The 24,278-nt window shown below is 51.2% G+C and overlaps 1 protein-coding gene across 1 annotated transcript in view; it reads right to left on the bottom strand.

Annotated features, from left to right (window-relative positions):
- The window catches only part of IQSEC3 (IQ motif and Sec7 domain ArfGEF 3), a 112,238-nt gene that overhangs the window by 44,969 nt on the left and 42,991 nt on the right, over positions 1-24,278 (bottom strand). The window contains 1 exon segment of the mRNA XM_037847947.1: positions 15,864-16,143. Coding sequence (XP_037703875.1) covers positions 15,864-16,143 — 280 coding nt within the window.

Genomic DNA, 24,278 nt, shown 5'->3' with positions numbered 1-24,278 from the left:
GCAGTGCTTACTGCGCAGCCCCCCCAATAATGTGCGCCACTGCTCGTTTAACACCTCCAACGCCCGTTCCTCTGCAGTGGGATACTGAGGAACCTATATGGGTGGAGCAGTGGCCCCTTCCCACGCATAAATTGGTAGTACTCCAAGCCCTCGTACAAGAACAATTGGACGCTGGCCACATAGAGCCTTCTACTAGTCCTTATAATTCGCCAGTGTTTGTTATTCATAAAAAGGCCACAGGGAAATTTAGGCTCCTCAATGATCTGCGGGAAATCAATAAGCATATTCTTCCCATGGGTTCCCCGCAGCCTGGCCTCCCCCATCCGGTGGCTATCCCGGCCCATTATCATGTAGCCACTATTGACATCAAAGACTGTTTCTTTTCCATCCCGCTACATGAGCAAGACCGCCCGCGCTTTGCCTTTACAGTTCCTGTCCCCAATCACGCGGGCGCGGCTAGCAGGTATCAATGGAAAGTCCTCCCTCAAGGGATGCGTAACAGTCCGGCCATCTGCCAAATGTATGTTAATCACGCAGTGGCCCCCCTGCGAAAGCGGGCCATGCTCATCCATTACATGGATGACATCCTGGTGGCCTCTGAGAACGCCGAGGCACTTCCTCTACTCCTTAAAGACCTCACCACTAATTTAGCTGACCTCGGCCTTACGATTCAACCCGATAAAGTTCAAATTGTGCCACCATTAGCCTTCTTAGGATTTAGTATTGATAAAACCATTGCTCCGTCCGCTCCTCAGCTGGACATACCGGACCGGGTCACTATCTCTGAGCTTCAACAGCTCTGCGGTCAGATCAATTGGCTCCGCTCTGCGTTGCCGATCACCACAGCACAGCTACAACCACTCTTTACGCTGTTGAGTGTCCCTGAAACCCCGCCGCTAGCAATCTCCCGGCGCATTAAGCTTACCCAAGAGGCAAAGGAAGCCATTGCCGCAATTAACAAGGCACTCGTTTCCTGCTGTCTCAACAGATTCAACACCAAGGAAGGCAATCTTATAGCACTCATCCTCCCTACGCCCGGCACACCTATGGGCTGCATGTGGCAGGAAGGCCCTCTACTTTGGGCGCATCCCGCTAAAAGTCGACTTAGGAAGATTTGCCCTACAGTGCGGCTCTGGATCAGCCTGGCTTCAGATCTAGTTACCTTGGCCGTTCATGTATTCGGAGAGCCGCCAGAAAAAATTGTTTGGCCCCTAGACACAGGCCAAACCCGCCTGCTTATACGTGACAACCCGGACATGCAAATCCTTTTAGAAGGATTTCAGGGGGAATTCAGCTGTCATTATCCCAGCCATCGGCTGTTACAGGGACTCGCCAAGCTTCCCTTCCGTAGCCCCTTCCATCCTTTCCCCTCCTCTGCACCCATCCCGGGTGCCAACACCGTTTTTACTGACGCCTCCAAAACCCGTTTCGCCTTCCTCTCTTATTCACAGGACCATCCAGAACCCCGCCTATTTAGTTATGTCAACCTTCATTCAGTCCAAGTGGGGGAAATTCTGGCAGTGTCATACGCACTGAACGCCCACTGTAACCACCCAGTAAACATTTTCACAGACAGCCTCTACACGTATCAGGTCTGCCGAGTCCTCGCGTTTTCCACCTTTTTCCCCGGAAACTCGGCCATTGATAAAGCACTTTCTAACCTCAGAAGCATCCTGGAACATCGACAGGATCCTTGGTTCATTAGCCACATTCGTAGTCACTCAAGCCTTCCGGGGCCCCTGGCTAATGGCAATAGTATAGTAGACCAAGCAGTCTCAACTCAACATACCCAAGCTATGCTAACCCACACGGCAGCCCCTCCGGGGGATACTGTTAACCAGGCCAAGTTATTGCATTCCAGGTTTCACTTTTCGGCTACGTCGTTACATCATCTATTTGGCCTCCCCTTAGATACCTGTAAACATCTTGTCCGCAATTGTGCAACTTGTGCGCCCTTTGCGCCACTAGGCCCCTTACAACCTCAAGGAGTCAACCCACGAGGCTTAAAACCTAATTCTAGATGGCAAATGGATGTAACTCATGTTCCGTCCTTTGGGCGCCTCAAGTATGTGCATGTAATGATTGACACCTTTTCAGCCATGTGCTATGCAGTCCCCCTCGCCGGGGAAACGGCCAAACACTGTATCAAGGCCCTGAGACAAGGAATTCTCTTCATGGGAGTCCCCTGGGACCTAAAAACGGACAATGGGCCTGCCTATCGCAGTGCCTCTTTTGCGGCTTTTCTTCAGTTATATAACATCACCCATCATTTCGGCATCCCCTATAATCCACAGGGGCAAGCCATTGTGGAAGCAGTCCATCGCCGCTTAAAAACACAAATTGAAAAAGAAAGGGCAATGCTCCCCCAGGCGACTCCAGGGGACCTTGTTATAGCAGCCCTTATTCACCTTAATCTACTCACATTCAATAAGGAAGGGCTTTCGCCCCTACATAAACATTGGGGGCCCTCGTATAGGCCCACCCAGGCCCCGATGGTTTACTGGAAGGACCCGGAGAATAATACCTGGAAAGGTCCCTCCCCACTTCTCGCCCAGGGGCGCGGGTTTGCTTGTGTTTTTCCAGATGATGCAGCACAACCAATATGGATCCCAGGAAGGGCAATCCGGCCCGCCACCAGCAACCACGCGTCCAACGAGATGGGAACGCCGTCGTCTCCGCAGCATGGTGCACCAGATGACAACAGTATACCTGGGCCTGGACCCCAGTCCGAGCAGAGCGCAGCAGCGGCGAGAAATTAGAAAAATTATACGCCTCTATAAACAAGCAAAAACCAATGTCATACACCCTCTCAACCCTCACCCAAGCATAACCTCCCTTCTAATGGTCATGTTAGCTCTTGCCTCTTCTACCCAGGGCGATCCCCACCAGCCTTGGAAGTGGACTCTTGCGCGTTGGAAAGACTCCACAGTAATTTTTTCCAACACCACAGCGGGATCTCCCTCCTTCGTCTTTTATGCCATTGATCTGTTTATCCCTCCTAATCCAAAACCTCCTGGTTATCCAGGCAGCCTAAAAATTCAAGATTATTATGTTCAGGATTATTATATGTGTCCAGCTTCAAATCCTGGAAAATCATATTGTAAATCCCCAAAGGACTATTACTGCCCGTACTGGGGGTGTGAAACATTAGCCACTGGCTGGAAACCTTCTGTCCCTGACAAATTTCTAAACCTCGCAGTAATCCCGTATACTTGCCAAAATTCAGGCTATCACTATCTCAACAGGTACCTTTGCCCTAAAAGATTAATGCTCACCATACAAAACCCTGCCGATACGTCTTGGCTCCTAGGTAAAACTTGGGGCTTCCGAATTTGGCTATCGGGGTTCGATCGGGGAACCCTTATAATCATAAGAAAGGAGGCTTTAAACCAACCAAAAAAAGATACTGTTATAAAAAAGCCCTTTAACATTGGTCCCAATAAAGTCATTAACCCCCTTTTTCCACAGCTCTCCAGCCGCACCTTAGTTCCAACTAAACGCACTTCAACTACATCTCAAACTCCACCACCCCAGCTTCCTCTGCCCCCTTCTCGTTATTCCTCTCCCCTCCTCAGCCTCATCCAAGCCGCCTTTGCCTCAGTAAACTCCTCCAACCCCAATTTTACCTCCTCCTGCTGGCTCTGCCTCTCCACCTCTTCCTCACTGTACGAGCCCGTTGCCTCCAACCTCTCCTTTTCAGAAAGCACAGAAGACAGCCCCTCGGAATGCAGTTGGAATACCTCTGCCGTCCCCCTGACCTTTCATTCAGTCTCCTATACGGGAAAGTGCGTCCGCCCTCGCTCCAGTAACTCTCCCGACCTCACTGCCTGTGCCAGCTACTCATCTCCCAGCAGCTCTGCAAAATTTCTCATTCCTCATAACTCCTCCCAATGGCTCTGCTCCTCTACAGGACTTACCCCCTGTCTCAGCACGAATATCATCAGCGAATATAAAGAAACTTGCCTCCTAATTGTCCTTATCCCTAGGGTCTTATACCACAGCGAAGAAGACTTCTTCCTCCGTCTGGAAAGAACTGCAGCTCCTGCCCTTCTGCAAAGCGAGAGCCCATCACCGTCCTTACAATTGCCTCCCTCCTAGGTCTTGCCGGCACTGGTACCGGAATCGCTGCACTAGCCAGTCAAGGCTCCGCCCTAACTCACCTCAGGGCGGCTGTTGACGAGGACATTCGTCACCTACAAAACGCTATTTACCATCTAAAAAATTCTGTCAATTCCCTCTCTGAAGTCGTGCTCCAAAACCGCCGAGGTCTTGACCTTCTCCTCCTCAAAGAAGGAGGCCTCTGCGCCGCCCTAGGAGAAGAGTGCTGTGTTTATGCCAATTCCACAGGTCTCGTCGAGGACAGCCTGAGAAGGGTCCGAGAGGGACTGGAAAAGCGTAAAAGAGATCGTGAAGCCACCAATTATTGGTCCAGTTTTTTCACTCCCATCCTCCCATACATCCTTCCTTTTCTTGGCCCCCTATTAATAATTATTCTAGCTCTCATCTTAGGACCCTGCCTCATCCGCAAAATTGTCCAGCTTGTAAGAAAACAAACAGATGCCATTTTTTCCTCGTTCGTGCAAATCCAGTATCAGCGACTCGCCACCTCTGACGCCCCCCCACTCCAAGATGACAACCAACCCTCCGCGACCTCAACGCCACCGGTCAACCCGCCGACCGCGAGGCCCTTCTCAATCACCTGAACATCGCTCTCACCTCGAGTTCCAGCTTCTCTGAACCCCTGAACTTTAAACCCCTGAACTTTAAACCCCTGAACTTTAAACCCCTCACCTTCGCCCAGCCCGCTGCAGCGAAGCCCTTGTCGAGCGCCCGGGCACCACACCAACACTGAGCTCCAGCCTCGCTGAGCCACCGTCAACCCCTTTTTCCCTTCCCTGACCTCCCCCTTCCCTCACCCTTAGCGGGCCTCTCCGGTAAAGCCTCTTCCTCTAATTAGAAAAGAAAGGGGAATTGCGGGTAGCTGAGCTTGTGCCTCGACTTACCAGGCCTGGGCCAGGGGACTTGATATCACCCCCTGGGGAGGGTAGTAGGTACGGGCGTGAGTGCCCTCTGCAGCCCCCCCGAGCCTGAGGAGCGAGGTCAAGGCAGCTCCCTTTTCCTCACCCAAAATGCCACTGGCAGGGGAGGCTTGCCGGAGGAAACCGCCTTTCTCCCAACTGCCCTTTCCCCACTTCCTTATCTTACCCACTCGCTCCCTGGTGCCAAGGCCACTCCTGCCACCGCCAGTGCGCATGCACCGTGGCCAGAACAACCCCCGCCCGCTGCAACGGCTCCTGAATCCTCTCAGAACCAATCCTAGCCCCTCTCCCTTCAATATTGCCATTTTAGGCTACTTCACCTCCTTTCCAGCCCTGCCCCTCTTACCAGCCTATATAACCTGTAATCACCCCTGAATAAATCTCTTTGGCGCATACCCCTACTGGATGAAGAGTGTTTTTGTCCTTATCGCCGCCCTCCTTGCACGCCTCTCGCCGAGGACTCTGGCCAACGTCCTCCGCCTCGCCCTCGCCTCCGGGAAAGAGCCCCCGCCGCCGGTAACCTTTAAGCAGCCCCGAGAGCTGAGGGCTCGGCTACCGGCCGCCACTCCCCCTAGAAGCAGTAACCCCGACCGCAAAGATGATCTCTCTTGATTAACTCGAAGTCACCTGATGGGTAACCTGGTCATAGGAGTGATACGGCCACTCTTCACTAGTCATATTTGCTTGTCTCACCCACACTCAAAGGAAGAAGATTATACGGGGTGTGCATACCGGGCTGGGAATCCTAGGAGCCAGCTTAGATTCTGCCCACCACACCGAGTGCAAAGTTGCCTACTTGATCTTCATCTAGGTATAGCCACATGTGCCTGAGAGCTCCAGAGAAACATGGTGACTTCCTCAGAGCCATTCTGTTCCTGCTTTTGTAGAACTCAGGCTAGAAGGGAGAGAACATGGCAGCTCAGCTCATTCTCCCTGCTGAACTCTGGCAAGTTCCCTGAGGCCTAGAAGGGAGGTTTAGCCCTGGTTTAGGCAGGAGAGTCCTCCAAGGGGAAGTGTGGAGAGAGGGTAAGACTAATTACTTAGCTGCCTCCTAGTCTCTCAATTTCCCTTTTACCCCTCTCCAAGCACCCTGAAAAACCCCAACACCCACAGGTCACTAAAGACCTTTCTTTCCCACCTGGTCTATTTCTACCTCTAGGGAAACACCAGGCCCAAGAGCACTCTTTTCAGGTTATGAGGTACTTCTGGCAACAGAAGAAAGGAATGAAATCCTGTGGCCTGAGATGTTTCCAAAATATAAAGGGAACCCATCCTCCTGGCCTGGTTTCATCTTGCTCAGAGGCAGAAGGCTTGGCTGAGATAACCCTCCAACCACCTTCTACATACTAATGTCCATGCTTCATGCAAGTGGAGGAAAAAAGCGGATTCTAAATTCTTGACTCTGTCCCATCAAGTCTACTAGACCATAAGCCTGAAAGCAGAGACTTTGCCTGGCCGTGCTCACTGCTCTATCCCCAATGCTTGAACAGTGCCTGGTACCTTGTAGGATGTCAATAAATATTTATTGAATAAATTAAAGAGTTCTTCCCAAGTTCATCTTTGGGGCTCTCAAAGACCGTCCTTTAATTTGACCCACAGCTTTCTTGATTATCTTGCTGATGATCTCACACCCTCTTGCCTCCTTTGTAAGTTCCGTCCATCCTCTAGCCTCTCTCTTACTGGCATTCCCAACCTCCGCCCTTCTGTTGCCCCCTTCTACCTGCCTATAGGCTCTCCCAGATCTCTCCAGGCTGCAACATAACTCTACTTGACCCTTCTGTCTCCGAAGCACTAGCCCCATCTCTTTCTCTATCCCACTAAACCTCTTGGAGGACTAGTCTACACTACCTGAACAAACGCCAAACTACAGATCCAACCCCTTATGACCTGACTCCTTGCACTTTTCCTTTCGCTCCTACCAACCTTCTGAAATGGCTCTCAGGAAGGGCTCCAAAGACCTTCAAATCACTAAATCCAATGGCCCATCTGCAATCTTCCTCTGCCCTCCTTTCTGCAGCTCCTGACAGTTCTACCACCTAGAAACTCTCTCCTCAGCTCTTGTGACCCAGTGTCTCCATACAGCTCCTTAATTGTTAGCTCCTCCTTCAGCTCCTGAATCCCATATTCTTGTCCCCAAATCCTAAGCATGCAAGTTACAAGTCATTTGTATGCCATCTTCCTTTCTCCACGCTCGTTTTAATTTTTTCCCATGTACTTCTAGACATCTTCCATGGCTTCCATGTTGACAGTCATTAGCGCAGCCTCTGATAGCTGATAATTAACTGATGAAGAGGGGAGCTATCTCAGGAGAGCCTCTGGGGTGACTCTAAAGATGGAATATCTTGTCTGCTTTCCCTCAGAGAATCTCATCCCCTATCATAACTTCACTCTACTTTAATGGACTGATAAGGAAGCCTTCGGGGAAATATCTAGTCCCAGATCTGCCTCTTCACTGCTGGTTGACAAGTTTCTTAACATCTTGGCCTTTCTATTTTTCTGTCTGTCAAGTGAGGTTAATCCCACCTACTCTGCAGTTTGTTGTGAGGATTAAATTATTTTATATACCACCTGGCACATAGCAGGTGCTCAATAAGCAGTAGCTCTTTGATGATGAAGACAATGATTATGTAACTGGCTCTCAAACCTCCATTCCTAGCCTTGAGCCTTATAGCTCCAACAGCCTCATGGAGGTCTCCATCTGCCTAGACAAAGCCACCATCTTTCCCCACCTCTCCCAAACCAGCCCCCTGGATCACTTCCTTGTTTGCCCAGCCACACCTTGGCTCTTCCACCACTTGGTCTGGGAACCTTGCCTTTGACCTTGGTTCCTCCTTTGTCCCTGTCCTCTGCATTCCTCAGCAGCCAAGCCCTGCACTTGGCCTCCCCTCTCCACAATACTTTTTTGCAATCATCCTGACTTTTCCACCAGACTGTCCCCATGTGGGGTTCTCCATGTCTCCCGACTTGGGCCGCTGGTAGCCTCCTATGCCCTGCTTCCTTCTCAACCCACCGTCCATCTTGTACTACCAGTGCTCTCAAAGGGCAGATGTAAACACAGCCTTCCCTTGCTTGAGAACCATTGCCCAGCATGACTATAAAAGCCTCCTCCTGGCAGCCCAACCCTGAACAATCTGACCTGGTCTACTCCCCCGCCTCTACTACTGCACCAAGCCTGGATTACAAACCAGCCCTGCTGCCTGCCATTCCCCTGACCCACGCTCGGCTTTCCTGCTCTGAGAATTTGCTCAGCCTTTTCCCACCATCTGCAAGGTTCTCTCCATCCTCAACTCCCACTCTCATCCCCTGTCCTCCAGGTACAAATTCTCCCCATTCTTCAAGACCTATCTCAAATGCTGCCTCCTCCAGGAAGCCTCCCCAGTCGCCCAACCAGATGGGGCATCTTGCTTCTGCAAACCCCCATAGAGAGAGAGCCTTGTTTCATGTGTCTCTTTGGACCTAGTATTCTCCACTACCTTTGTGATATTTATCTAACCCATCTTCCCTTCCCCCTCCCCTGGAGCATAGAAGAGCTTAAGTTATTTGAAGCATCAAATACGTCTCAGACATCCTTAGGCCCAGCACGGAGCACAGTGCCTGGCATGGAGCAACTGCTCCCAGAGTGGTGTTTGAATTCAGTTATGGAATCTTCACCATTTGTTCCAATCAGCTTAGCATGACTGTTTCCCACTTCTTCGAGTCTTGTGCCTGCTGTGGCCCACCCCGGCCTGCAACGCCCACCCCCCCACCCCCACCACCACTTCCTTCCCATCCGTTGCAGCCCACCCTCAATGCTCATGGCCGCCTCCCTGCTTGGAGCTCTCTCAGCCTGCACAGACACACTGTTATTATCTGTGGCTGCAGCCCTCGTCCCCAGCACGGGGCCAGATCCATGTTTGGGAATTAATAAATGTTTGTGGGTATGAACTAAACTGAACTCTCTCCTATGCCCCAGGGGAAATAAAATTGAGGCTTCCTTCCAGTTCTAGGCTCCAAGCCAATGTTCCACCCCCCCCCCCCAGATTCTCATGGGATTTGGGGTCTCGGGAGTACCCCAGGTCAGTTCCATCCATCCTAGTCAGGCCCTCTCATTCTCCCAGCTCTGCTCTTAACAAGGGCCAGGCCAGAATGCTGGGAGAGTTGGATGAGGAGAGGGCAGCCCCAAGGACGGGGTCTCTGGAACCAGCCGCCAAGGAGCAGCTCTGCTCACTTCTCTCTAGGCCCCATGAATCATGGGTAATTGTGGCCTTGCCTCCTCCCCAGAGAGCAATCTTTCAGCTTCTGCCAGGAGAAGCAGTGGAGGGGGGTTCGGGGGGCTCTGTCTCTCTAATGAGCCTCTCAGTGTTAATTAGAACATGCTCCCTCTTTTCAGGTTGCTGCAGCGGCTGAGCCTGATGAGGGCTGATGAGACATGGTGGCCAAGTCAGGGTGCAGAGAGGAAGAGCAAGTAGCTGGTGGGGGAGATGCAAGGGAACATGGGGAGGTAGGCCTGGGGCGGGGGAGGGTGCTTTCCAAATGTGAGCAAGGATTTCCTCTGATCCAAGATTTCCCAGTTGAGAACACTGAAGCATTGCATGTTAAGAGCCTCCAGAATTTGGCAAGGCAAACCCCAACGTGGGGCGAGGAGGCTGAGGATGGGAGTCTGCGGAGGGGAGAGGAGGGGAGCTTTTGAGACCCAGTTCCAGGAGCTGAGCCAGAGAAGCCCAGTCTGCACTGGGCAGGGCCAGGGCCCGCAGGGGGTACTGGGGGGCTGCATCCTCTCCGTGCACCCACCTTCCAGCCCAGTGTTTGAAATACAGTCAGTGCCCAGCATGGCTGGGCGATGAGGTCTGCCTAGGGCAGGGCTGCCCTGGGGAACCTCTCCTGGCTACAGCTGGGATTGAGGGGAGTCCTGGGGCTCAGCTACCCCCAGGTCACAGAGTCTCCCCTCAGGTAGAGCTGCTCCTGGAAACCTGCTGCACCCCGAGGTTGGGCCACTTGCCCTGTGCACATTCCCACAGCAGCCTGTGTCCCACTTCTATGGAACGTCAACCCTGCCTGGTGATGGCAGGAGGTGGCAGAAGGTACCAAGGAATAGTATCTGCCTCACAGGCCTGGCACCGAATGCTCAGTTAGTGCTCACTAGTCCTGGTTTACATCCACATCCACCCTTGGGCTATGAGCAACTTGAGAGCTGAGACCATGTCTTGGGCATCGTGGTGTCCCCGAGCCCAGCCTCAGGCCTAGCACCAAGCCGCTGTGCAATTACATTCACTGAACCAAATGAAATGGAGTTGAGGACAACCCCTGACATGTGTCGCTATCACCACCATCCCCTGCAGACTGCTGACCCTCAGGCCTGAGGTGGGAATCTCACCATCGGGGAGAGGAGGTGCCTTAGAGACACTCTGGACAACCCCTTGTTTCACAAATGAGGAAACTGAGGCTCCGAGAGGGAAAGTGACTTGGAACTGTGGCCACTGCTTCTCACTGGGAAGGTGCCCGTGGTGAAGCCAGGCCCCGAGGCTGAGCTGTGGGAGATCTACCTGCCAGAGAAGGGGCTGCTCTCCAGCAGAACGTGGCTTCTGTCCCGGACGGACATGGGGAGCAGGGCCTGGGTGTTCCTAACCCATGAGCCCTTGAGCTCCCCAACTGTGGGCGGTCTGGATGGGCCCCGATTGTCTGCTCAGCACCTGTGAGAGAAAAGGAAGCAAACCCCCTAGAGAGTCTAGATGGACCCTTTATATCCTTGCCACAGCCACCTTTCCTCAAGGGCCCCCCAAAGGGGAGAAATGCTCCCTCCCCGCCCCCTTGGTTGTACTCCAGGAATCACAGTGACATTAAGTGAGAGGCTGGAGGGCAGAGGGGTCCTGGGAGAGGGCCAGTCAGGTGGAAAGGGACTGGGAGAGCAGGGGAGCTCAGGGACCGGCCTCATTTATTCATTTACTTCTGTTCCTTCATTCATGTGTTCATTCAATGTCGAGCATTTCCTGGACACCAGGGATGGTGCTGGATGCAGAAAGCGACGTGGGCTGGAGCGGGGTGGGGGTGGCGTGATGCGCAGCTGGGGAGGGTTTGTGAATGGCACCTCACAGTGGGCTCAGCTGTCTGTGACCACCCGAGAAGGACCCAGAGCTCGCCCTTATGGGTGGGACACCTACCAGGCAGCACGAAGTAAGCTACAGGAGCAGCTGGCAAAAGCACAAAACCCAGACATGATCCCATGTCTGGGCTGAGGACAGCAGGTGAGTCGGACCCACCTGGGGAGCAGGATTGGGTTGTAGGTGGGAGGGATCCGCAGCAGAAAAAATAAAATACATTAAGGCCCAGAGGTGAAGGCTGGCCTGGGGATTCCGGGAACTGCCCGTGGGACAGAATGACCCTGAGTGGGGTGAGAAGGCTGTGGGTTGGGTCTGGTAGCAGGAGAGGCTGGAGAAGTCTTTGTCCTTTACACATGGGGGGGGGCCATTGAGGATTTTCACACAAGGTAATAACAGGGTCAGATTTGCACTTTATAAAGATGACTCAGCTGCAGGGCAGAGAATAAGTTTAGAGGAGATTTCCCTGGGGATGCAGTAAGAGATGAGGGTGGCCTGGCCTAGCGCAGGGCAGTGTGGATGGCAGGAGAGGGTAGGATTTGTCCAAGACTTCTCCAGTCCAGGACCTATAGGATTCTGTGCAATGAGCAGGGTCACAGGATCATAGAATCATAAATCCTAGATCTAAAAGAGATCTGAACATGGATTCAGGCCCTGGCCCCAGGCTTCACGCCCATCCTGACCCCTCTTAGGTTACTGTGTTCTCCACTGGAGGTACAATGATAAGTAAGTCACAGAGCCTGCCTTCAAGGAAGAGTCAGGTCAACAGGAAACAATGCTACAAGGCTGAAGGGCTATGACAGGGAACGCCTGGGTGCTATGGGATCACTGGGAAGGATCCCACACAACACAGCCTGGGGAGTGCAGGGGAAGCTTCCAGAGAGGAGGAAGGAGCATCTAAACTGAGTCCTAAAGCAAGAGGAGTAAAGAAGGTGCAAGTGCAGGAGGGGTGTAGGAATGTTGGAGAGGCAAAGGAACAGCATGTGCAAAGCCCCAAAGAGACAGATGAGGCTTCTGAAGCCCAGAGAAGTTAAGCAAGTTGTCTACGGTCACACAGCTCATTGGTAGAAGGTCTCTTATATATGTGTGCCCTGTTTTCAGCCTCCTCTTCTTCCCCAGCTGATGAGAGATCCATGAGCCAGGGGAGCTAAGCTATTTCCCCAGGCTGGGTTCACTCAGCGAGAGGGCCCCCATCACACCCTCTCCTGCCCCATTCCTACTGGCCTGCCATGCAAACCACCTTGTACTATTATGCCTGCTATATAAGAAAAAAAGTCCACAGCAACAACCAGAATCCTGCTTACACTGCATCTCCCACCCAACCATCCAGAAGTAGGTAAATCTCCTACCCTCAGCCTCCAGCCAAAGCAAGCATTTTCTCTGGCGTTATTAGCCAGATACTCCTTAAATTGAGCTGTAATCTCTTTGGGAGCAGGCAGAGGCCATGTTTTTATCCTTCTTGGTACCCTCCTCCCTTGTGGCTTTGCACAGCGTAGTTGCTCAAAGCATCTGCACTCTGAGCTCTTACTACATCCCAGACACTCTCCCAGCTGGCAGGTAGGGGTTCCAAGATGACTCAGAAATGGTCTCTGTTCTCAAGGAGCAGAAGCCATGTGGAATTGAGAGCACCTCTCATCTGGGCCATCCGGACCACTCCGCAGCAACCTGACCAACTGTCCCCCAGCCCCTGCCTTGGGGTCCCAGTAACAGACGCCCCACTATGTCACAGCTCTGTTAACAAAGCTGAAATTTTCTCTGATGGCGTTCTTACATCAGTACCACTAGTTTCGTGTGGGATGATAGAAAATACATCTAATCCCTTTTTTACATGCCAGCCCTTCCACATTTAAAACTTGCTTTCATGTCTACACAAGACTCCAGCCCATGAGGTTCTCCTTCTTCAGGAAACTCAGGATTCTTTTTTTTTTTCATCTAAAATGCAGCCCCAGAACTGAGCACAGGCTCCAGATGGGCCCTGACCAGTGACTGATGTGGGGCTGATAGCCAGTTTGCTCCCTGTTCGGGGGCTTTATTTACCCTCCTGGGAAGGTCTCCGAGGGCTGCAGTCTCTGCTCCGGCAGCTGCTCCACCTGCTGGAGCACTAAGGCCTTTCTCCCAGGACCAAACCTCCCCCTCCTTGTACCAGTACCCTGGGCTTTTCAGAGCTAAGAGCAGAGCTTTCAATGTTCCCCCACTTTATTAGCCATTTTTCATTTAAACTATCCTTCTGGCCTGATGAGATTTTTTTTTTAATCTTGGATTCTATCATCAAGGTATTAGCTGTAACTTTTTAGCTTTGTGTCATCAGAAAATTTGGTAAATTTAACACTGTCTTGTCAGAATGTCTGGACTGGGCAGGGCTAGGGACAGTGCCCCACTCATCTCCCCTGTTATTGGCTTGGATAGAAAATTCAACATAGTTTGAGAACTCTGTATGAGAACATCCACCTGACTATACTGTCATCTAATCCACATTTTTTTCATATTATTCACAGAGATATCATGGAAGAGTCCGTTGAATACTTTATACTGAAAGTTAGATGCACTGTCTGCAATTAGCCACTGATGTAGGATGATAGCTCAGCATCCATTCCAGAAGAAGAATTAAGGTTAGTTGGCTTGCCTAAGACTTAGTGGCCTTCCTACTAGCTTCCCTTCCTGAGATTCACTTTGTCTGTTGGGTTAAAGAATGGCTCTCTCCATCTCCCACTGGAAATTTTTTTATTAGAGAAGTTGTGGGTTTACAGAACAATCATGCATAAAATAGAAAATTCCCATATACCACCCTATGATTAACACCGGGCACTGGCGTGGTACATTTATTACAATTGATGAACACTCATTTTTATAATAGCACCATTACCTATAGTCCATGGTTTAACTTAGGGCTCACTGTTTGTTGTGCAGTTTAATGGATTTTTTAAAAAATTATTCAAGTGGCATATATACAATCTAAAATTTCCCTTTTTGGCTACATTCAAATATATAATTCAGTACTGTTAATAATGTTCAAATGTTGTGCTACCATAATCACCATCCATTACCAAAACTTTCCAAATAGAAACTGTACATTTTAAGTCCTAACTCCCTATTCCCTACCCCTACCCCATCCCCTAGCAACCTGTATTCTAGATTCTGACTCCATGAGTTTGCTTATTCTAATTATTTCATGTCAGTGAAATCAAACAATATTTGTCCTTTTGTGTCTGGCTTATTTCACTCAAGATGCCTTCAAGATTCATCCATGTTGTCATATGTATCAGAACTTCATTCCTTCTTATGACTGAACAATATTCCATTGTGTGTATATATACCACATTTTGTTTATCCATACATTGGCTGATGGACCCTTGGATTGTTTCCATCTTTTGGCAATTGTGAATAATGCCACTCTGAACATCCAAGTGCAAATATCTGCTCAAGCCCCTGCTTTCAATTTTTTTGGGTAAATACCTAGAAGTGGGATTGTTGGGTCATATAGTAATTCTACGCTTAACTTTCAGAGGAACTGTCAAACTGTCTTCCACAGCCGCTGCACCATTTTACATTCCCACCAGCAATAAATGAGTGTTCCTATTTCACCACATCCTCTCCAACACTTGTAATTTTCCATTTTTTAAATAGTAGCCATTATGGTGGGTGTGAAATGGTATCTCATTGTGGTTTTCATTTGCATTTTCCTAATGGCTAATGATGTTGAGCCTCTTTTCATGTGTTTTTGCCATTTGTTATACCTTCTTTGGAGAAATGTCTATTCAAGTCTTTTGCCCGTTTTTATTTGGGTTGTCTTTTTGTTGCTGGGTTGAAGGATTTTTAAAATATATTGTAGATATTAAACCCTTATTTGACATGTGGTAAGTATTGTTCTTTAGACTCTACACATTTTAGAGTCAGATGGGAACTTGGAGGCATTTCAAGGTCTAACTCCCAATTTTGCTGATAAGGAAACCATTACCCAGAGTGCTCAACTGGCATCTCCAAAGTCACAGAGTTAATTACAGTCAGAAAAGGATTGGACTTCTTTGTCCATGTCTCCAAGTTCAATGCTTTTTCTCAACAGTGTCTCCTCATAGTCTTTCTCTACTATGTACACACACACACACACACACACACACACACACACACACACACACAGACCTTCCTTTCTTAATTATCCATAAGCCAAACCCTGACATTATTTTTTCTTTTGGGTTCAGAGGGGACCCTATGACTGGCCTTTCCCTTCCTGCTTCATAAAATGAAAGGTGGGGGCCCGTGATCCCCCAGTGGGATTTGCTCTCCAATGGGAGAGCCTTGGATTCCCCCAGCCTGGGTCAATCTTGAGAATTTTAAGTCTACCTAGACAAAACCACTGTCCTTGCTGCTCACTGGAACCCCCTCGGCCTGGGGCCCTCACCTCAGGTGGGCACGTGAGCTGGGTTATCTCTGCTGAGCAACAGGGGGAGCTTGCCTAGTCGTTTGCGGGCCATTTTAGGATTCCTGCACGTTCTGGGAGAAACCGAGCTGCTGGGCACACTGCCAAGGGCCTGGCATTGTGAGGGTGGGACTCCTGCCGTGTAAATGGCCGTTAGGCAGTGGTCTGTCGTCTGAGGGACTGGGCTATAGGCAGCCCAGCTAGGGAGAACTAGTGGCAAAAGAGGTGTGCCTATAGCAGGGGCGAGCCCAGATGGGGGAGACCCCTGGTTCCCTGCATGGCTCCCAAAGTCAGGGCCCCTTCCACCCTCCCCACCCCCTCGGAGGCCCTGGGTACCTGTTTATTCTTTAGGTCAAGGGAGAGCTCGTAATCGGAGGCGGCAGGGGCGTGGGAGCAGAGCGCCATCGCCAGGGCAGGCTGCTGCTGGCCGGGGGAGGCCGCGCGGTGGGGGCCGGCCCGCGGGGAGGCACCCCCCGCCCCCGGCCGCTCCTCCTCCTCCTGCAGCTCCTGGGCTTGAGCCTTCGGGGCATGGGCACTGGGTCTGCCGGCTGCCACCGCCGCCGCTGCCACCACGGAGTCCTCCATGCCCCCACCAGCCTGGGCACAGGAGCTGTCGCTGTGAACAAAAGGCAACGGTGCTCGGTTGGGGGAGAGGGGGACAGGTGCATGTGGGTGCTGGGGTGGGGGAGATGGGGGCACTCTGGCTTGGCCTTACAGGTGATGGGCCCCTCTGGTGATGGGGGCTGGTGGGGTATCTCCTGCTGTCTACTCCAGAGAGGAGCTATCACCGCAGAGAAGAGACCCAGGCAAGGGGCTGGGACAAGGAAGAGACCCTGAACTTGAAGGAGGGTATCCCAGGCAAGGGTAGGAGCAGCTGTGGCCAGAACGCATGGACCTCTGGGCTCTGAGCAGTATAGCAGAGTGGTTATGAGTAGACTGTCTGGGTTCAAGTCCAGACTCCACCTCTTATTAGCTGTATGGCCCTAAGCAGATTACTTAGCTCACTGTACCTCAGGTTCCCCGTCTGTAAAATGGGCATAATAGTAGTACCTACCTCAGAAGGATGTTGGAAGGCTTAAATTAGTTAAAGTTCCTAAAACAGTGTCTGGCTCATGGGCACAGCTCTACATAAATGTTGACTATCATGATTACCAGTGTCTGGCTCCCTGGCCATTGGCTTAGGTGGTAGAAGGAAGCCAATCCAGACAAGCTGATCCATCTTTAGGCTGGCTAAATGGGTCTGGGGGGAGGGAGTGATGCTAATAGGCCTGGCCTGGGCACCACTCCTTCCAGGGTGGGTGGACTCCAGCTTTTATGAACTGGGTCTGTGGAGAGGAGGGTTCCTGCTCTGCCGGGTTTAGGGAAGCATCTGTTCTTACCTGAATCCCCTTTTCCTGCCATGGAGTCACCCCAGGCTGAGCCCTGCTGCTGCTCACTTGACTACTCTAAGCTGCTGCACTCCAGGCTGCCTTGTTCACCCTGGTTGCACAATCCCTGACCAGCCCCTAAGCTGCTGCCTCCTCCATGAAGCCTTCCTGGATGTCTCCAGCTTTCCCTGCTCTATCTCCTAGAACACTAAGTGCCATCCTTAGAGAGTCACTATCTACTTCACAGAGGAGGAGAAGCACCAGGTTAACAGCATGGGCTCCAGTCCAAGCTCCACCACTGTGTGGCCTTGATCAGTTGCTTTTTCTCCAAGCCTTGGTTTCCTCGTCTGTATAAAGGAGATACCAGTATCTGCCTTACGGGTAACGGTGAGGGATAAAGGAGGCAATATTTGTAAGGCATTTAGCACAGTGAGTGGCACTGAGTAAAGCCTCAATAAATGTTAGCTCTCATTTCCCCCATCTAAACCCTCCTAGAGGCCAGGGCCCGTGTTTGATTTGATTCTCCTCTCCCCACTTAGTGCCTAGCACAGGCTGGGAAAATGATAAGTGCTCAAGAAATACTTGCTGATGGGTGAATTGAAGAGAACCCGGGGCCACGGGATGGCCTCTGCCGTGGACAGTGGTAGAAGGTCAGGGCTCGAAGGAGCCTTTAGGTCACCTCATCCGTCCTTCCAACCTCCCCTTTTTACAGGTGAGGCTCTGGTACAAGAGGGCAAGGCAAACTTAGGACTTGTCCCTTCCAAGTCTTTGCCTCCAAGGTAAGATGCTCCAAATCAAACCAGAAGAAGGACCTCTTCCTGTTGCTTCCACACAACTTTGGGGTGCAGAGAGGTGTTCCTCCTGGTTTCTGGTGTTAGAGTAACAATGGCTGGGGTGAAGGATCCTCTCTCCACTCTATCCCTGAGTGGCCCTACCAACAAGGAGCTTCAGTTTCCCTAAGGAAACTCTCATTGCTACCACATACTTCTTTGCTCCACCATTTCTTGTGTAGCTACCGATCAATCTGCATAGTTGGGTGTAGCAATGGATACCTTTAATATATTTTTTCACTAGTGTCACCAGGAAGTTCTTTTTAAGATCTAACTTCAATTCCTCTTGCTGTAGTCCATGCCAGTCTTCCCTCAGGGCACATGGAAATGGCCATTTCCCACCACTAGCACAACCTGCCTTTAGGGCCTGAAGGGCAGCCTTCTGTCTCGCCAGTCTCTTCTCCAGACTGTCCTTGGCTCTGATGCACAGGGCCTCTTCACCCAAAAGGTGGTCAAGATTCTTTAGAGAACTGGTGGCTATTCAGAACTACAAAATTCCTTTATAATAGCCCTTTGCTTTCTTTGATCCCTAGAATGTGCTTGACAAGAAGTGCTGGGGAGTTGATGCCCCTCTATAGCAGCACTCAGCCAATGACGATGGGGGTTGGTGGGTAACTTACTCATCTCTAGGGTGGGACAACTCTGAGGCACTTTCTACACCCACCATCTCCCAAAAGTCCCCAGTGGGATTGAGTATATTGGCTTCCTTCTCTGCTATGTCTCACTGCCCTCCTCCCCTATAGGCACTTCTTGAGATCTCTTGTCCCAAATAAACTACTTGTATTAAAACACAACAAAAACAAATAAAATATAGCCTTATTTTATGGACCACCACACTGGAGTGTGGAAGACAAAGGCTCCAAGCCCTTCTCACCTAAACTCATTCACAGAGCCCGTGAGTTGGGAGGCATCCCCACCACCTTCCCGACGTGCGCACACACACATGCACACATGCACCCTGCACACACAATATTTCTAACTAGGTCTGAGGCTTTGAGAAATTCACGTCCCACTCCTGGGGGTCCGTTTCCTCACCTGAGGGATGATGGGAGCTTGCTCATCTCTAAGGCCCTTTCCAGATTGGACATTCTGGGAGTTTGGATTCCTATCCAGAGGCCGTTCCACCAAGGATCAGTAGTGCCAAGGTTCCAGGCTCTCGGGCTGGTAGAACCCAACTGGCTGTGTCCACCTATGAGTGTAGGGACCTGAGGGACTGTGGGAAGAGGACCCTGTCCTCACCTTCTTTCCTTAGACTTCCCTACAGACGTGTGTGGTAGAAGGTGGCCATGGCGGCCCAGGACTGCTCTCACCAATATCACAAAATTTAAGGCCATATAGGGGAGGGCAGAGAGCATGGGCTTTGGGGTCAAATGGACCTGAGTTAGAAGCCTTACTCTGCCACTTACTATGTGACCTTGGAAAAGTTACCCAACCGCTTTTTGGCTGTGTTTCCTCATCTGTAAAATGGACATCCTGTAACCTACTTTGCAAGGTTGCTGTGAGGCATGGCATCTGCAAAGCACCCAGCCGGTACCTGGCACACAGTAGTACTAGATAAATGGTGATGGTGCTGGTTTTCTGAGCTGGAACCCTACAGCATGGAGTCCTAAAGGAATCCCCAGAAAAATAGCATGGAGAATTCCATGGTGGAAGGCCTTTCATCATCCAGTCTTCTGGTCAAACTTCACAAGCCAGAAACAATGGGGTCTTTCATTCTACCAATGGCCATTCCTAGCCCTGCCGAATGACTCTCAGGAAGTCTAGGGAGAAGAGTGAACTCCATCAGAATTGACTTCCTTAAAATGCCCAAAGACCATCAGTGACTCCCCAGCACTGGTTGGATAAAGCCCACCCATGTGGCATTGCAGACCATCCGCAATCGTAGCCCAATCTCCCTTTCCAGCCTCACCCTGCCCCCAGTGCACTTTCCATCCTGTCCACACCAAAACTCTCCCCAAATCTGCCACACCCCCTCAGTCCACTGCCCTCCACACATGGCTTCCTTCTGCCTGAAATGCCTGCTCCTCTCTGTGGACCCTACCCTTGCACACACTCCTCTCTCTGCCTTGTCATTTGCTGTCCCCAGGAAGAGTCAGTCCCACCCTCCTCTGTGCACGGATGATTCTTGGCACTCGCCTCTATTTCAGCAATGACCACTTTGTGCTCTGATTGTTAATCCATCTGTCCCTCCACCAGACTGTGTCATGTGCAACTTTTTATCACAGGTGCTTATCGCAGTGGGTTGGCTCGTGGGACACGTTTAATAAACATTAGAGAAATGGGAGGATGGATGAATGGATACCATTTAATCTCCACTTTCCCAAGGGCAGAGAGACTGATGCACTGCCCAGGCTCCCCTTCAAGGAAGGACTTTGTGTCAAGCTGCTGGGAGGGGGTGCTGTTGGGAACTGCTCTCCGCCATCAGCCCCGTCAGTCCCACCAGGGATGATCTCAGCTGCAAAGAGCTACCTGGGCAATGTCATGCCCTCCCCAGGGCTGTCCACATCCAGTGACTGGTGAGGTGGGAATATAAAGCTCCAGCCACTCTGGCCCAACATGGGGCAATTCGGGTAGGTCATTCTCACCCCAGAGCTCGCGGTGGGGTTGGCTGAGGCTGCTCATCACCACACAGTGTCTCTCTTGGCCCCGTGTGGCTTCCCTGGCCTCCCTCCCACAAGCAGAGATCCTGAACTCAGAGCTTGCTTCCTGGAGAACCCAACCTGCAACAGATACACAACCTTCCTTTTCCTTCCTATTGCTTGATAAACAGGGTTACCCTGGCCTCCCTGTCCCCAGACCTAAGGATCTTTTTTGGGGGGTTCCAGAAACCTTTGATGAGAGCTCTGGGCTCTCTTTCTAGAAAAATGCACCTGATTTCATACATGCCAAGATTTACTCCCCCAATCAGTGGCTTTACAGACTGATTGGACCCCAGGCTAAGAACACTATGATAAAGAGATGGTCATTAAGTATCTTCATAAGTACAGAACTTGCTAAGGGCTGTGGGCAGCTGTGGGCATCTCTGGGCACACAGAGAAGATGGTTGTGTACCACACAGCACAGAACTTTCCAGAGACTGGTCACCATCCTCCTTAAAACTGATGGAATCCCTTTCAAAGGTAAGAGAGCTCGAGTGGAGTGGGGCTCCTGGTTCTACACCTGCCCAGTTGGGTGATCTTGAGCAAGATACCTCATTTCCTGCACCTCAGTTTTCTCATCTGCAGAATGGGTATTCAAATATCTCCTCCACAGGGGAGTGATGAAGATGAAATGAACTCATAGATTGGTATACCCATGGCAGCGGGAAAGATGGCCTTTCTACAGGCAGAATAGGGGAGAAGGGAGTGCACCTGGAGGGACCCATCAGCATCTCAGCTCCCACAGCTGCTGCCAGGAAGCTGGCTCAGGGCGGACCCATTGCCAGGGGCTGGAGGGGACAGGAGCAACTGAAGAGAGCCTGATGAAGGCGTGGGGTGGTGCTTGGTGAGGGGAAGACCACAGAAAGGGGAGACACCGCTCTCCTATCTGGGGCTGGCTTGGGTGGCAGCCCTTGGCACAAAGCTGGGAGAAAGGAATGAAGACGACTCTGGAGGCTCAGCCCTGAGTGGACTGCTGCTGTGTGGATGGTGGCAGGGGTCCTGTGGGAGGCCAAGGCTGAGGACCATTTTCCACCTGGGCAATGGGTAGAACAGTAATGACTAGAGACCTTGCTGGGAGTATTTTGAAGTTCCATAGACTCCTCAGACTGGAAGGTTCCTCCAGGGGGCCTGACCAATTGCACCAGCCCTTCCCATAATCATCCCTGACTTTTCCAGCCATTCTTCTTCTTCTTTTGTTAAATCCGTCTCCCTTCCTCTTCCATACTTCCATGCTCACTCCTCCATCCACTGTTTGTTCTGGGCCAGCCATTCCTAAAGCTCTCCTGGGACTCCGAAACCAAGAATTTTCCAGACAAAAGTTAGCAATATGCCTCACATTCCCTCAAGATTTTTCAGGTTTATTAAAACACTTCTTTCTCTCCCTCCTCTGAATCAATAAAGTGATCTCAGACAGTCATAATAATAAGGCACTGAGCAAGGAAACCAAGCATCTTCCCGGGGCCCCAGAGAGTTCCAGAGAAGGCTTGAGGAGAATAGGAGGCTGGTGTTACTGACGGTACAAGAAACAAATTCACTCAGTACTTATTCAAAGAACAGGCTAGAAAACCTGGCCCAGGATAGTGGAAAGAACACTGGACTGGGGGTCAGCCCACAGCACACGAGTAAGCTTGGGCAGAACTTCTCTGCCCTGGACCTCAGTTTCCTCCTCATCAAATGGAACGTTTGGACGAGATGCTTTGGCCCAGCCTCCTCAGTCTCCCCTCGGCCCTGGCATGGCCCCCAGGCCCCCAGGGTACCACCCCCTCCCACACCCATGAGCCCACGGGCTGGGCTGCAGCAACCCTGCCCCAACACCAATGCTACAGCAAAAGCCTCCCCTCGCCTCCCTGATGTCTTTTAACCCAAACAAGCCCCTCCCCACCCACCCCCACCCCTGTCCATGGCTCCTTGACCTCGATTATCCAAGCTGGAAGCAGGTCTCAGAATAGAAACCCCCTGGAGGAGGGTGGATGTGGCTTCCAGGCTTCATCCACTTCCAGCAGCTGCCCAGACCTCACAGCTGTGACAGGTGCCCTCCCTCCCCGTCTCCCAAGGGCTCTGCAGGAGTAAGTTATTTTCTCTCCTTGTTGGCCCCTTGGAGACTCCAGGCTGTGGTCTCACAGCTGTTCCAAAAGGTGCTGGCCCCTGTGGTTTGTCTCTAGGGGATTCCTGTCAAAGGATTCACAGCCACTGCTCTGGGCTTGGGCCCTCCCCACACCCAGGCCCACAGTACCTGGGGGCACTAGAGCAAGGTGGCTCACAGAAGCAAAACATTCAGATGCTCTCCGGACCTGGAATGTGGAAACTTCCCCTGCTCAGCCCACCCCAGGGCCGGCCGGCACCTGATTTGCTCCAGGAAGGCCTCATCTGGCCCCGTGAGGAAGCTTCCTAGGCCACCCCAGATACTGCCCCCACAGCCTCCAAGCCGGGCCACACCGACTCATGCCATCTCACTGCCACCAGAAGCTTAACATCTTTTTGAGGATTTTATTTTCTCATAAATATGCATGGAGCTGGTACCAAAATCAACTTCTAAGAACATCCTCCCTGCCCCATCCCCAACTCACAATACACAATTCCACAAATACAAGAATAGCAGACAGAGCTCACTGCACACCTGGACACACCTTGGGTTTTCTCACCTGATGGGTCTGCTTGTGTCATTACCCCTACCGGAGGATATTCCCCATCTCCTAACACTCACCTCTCACCCAGCCGTAAGCTGACCCTCCAGCTCCACCACCCCAAACTCACAACCTAAGGTCATCTCCCTCCTGTTCAGACAGCACGTGATACATACAGACTAGTAAACTCTGGTTTTTATTTAATTTTTTTCTTTTATTATGAACTATTTTCTTTAGGCAAAGACATATATAACATGCATGTGAGTTACAAAGAAAACTATTCACATGTACCTGGCTCAAGAAATGGCACATCAGAAAACTCCAACACCCCCACGTGCTCCTCCTCCTCTCCTCAGAGGAATCTGCTCTGAATGTATGTTTTTCACTCCCTTGCTTTCCATTATGGATAAGTTTCTTCCTTGTCTTTAGAAAGCCAATGGCGGCCGCTTCTCGAGAGCACCGTTTGTATAACCTGCCCTGGGGCGGAGGCTCAGGAACACTCGGGGGTCTTGCAGACCCCACAGGGGCCAGGGAAGCCCCTCCAAGGGGGGTGGGCCCCACGACTCCGTGCTGCCAGTCTGGGACCCCGTGATTCCAGCAAGGAAGAATTTTGGAAAAGAAAATGGAGTTACTGGATTGAGTTGGGTACCCCAGTTTGGACGTGATCTTGGTCTCTGTTCTAGGTCTGCTTTCTGGTGTGTGGACCCGCTGTGAATAAGATCTCCTCAAAACGTCACTTCAGTTAAGGTGCGGCCCCACTGAATCAGTTTGGGTTTTAATCCGGATTGCTGGAGTCCTTTATAGGCAGAGTGGAGCTGGGTGGAGGGAGAGGCTGGGAGAGGGCGCCGGGAGCCTAACCCAGGCCGTGAGTGCCTTTGGGGAGCCCAAGAGGAGGAAGCAGACGAGGCGGCAGGCAGTGCAGCCCACGTGGTGGAATGAGAGGCAGGCTCGGAGCCAGGCTTGGATGCAGGCTCTGCGCTTACTTGCCGTGGGGCCCTGGGCAAGTCGCTTCCCCTCCTCGTGCCTCAACTTCCCTTCTTTAAAATAGGTTCTCATGAGAATTAAGGGCGTAATATTTGTAAAATGCTCAGTAAGCCCCATGTAAGTAATAACTGTGTATACATATTTTTAGGATTTCCAATATTTTATTTTGTCGAATATGAAAATAAAAACAAAACTACCATTCACTTTCCTGATAATAATATAAAAGAATACGGAAAAATAGGAAGGCATAATATCAGAATAAAGAACACAAACTTTTTTTTAATGTTCTTGGTTCCTTAAATGGAGA

This window comes from Choloepus didactylus, chromosome 8 (assembly GCF_015220235.1).
Source record: "Choloepus didactylus isolate mChoDid1 chromosome 8, mChoDid1.pri, whole genome shotgun sequence".
Lineage (NCBI taxonomy): Eukaryota > Metazoa > Chordata > Mammalia > Pilosa > Megalonychidae > Choloepus > Choloepus didactylus.
The sequence above is the reverse complement of the archived record's forward strand: the minus strand, read 5'-3'. Positions and strand labels throughout refer to the sequence as shown.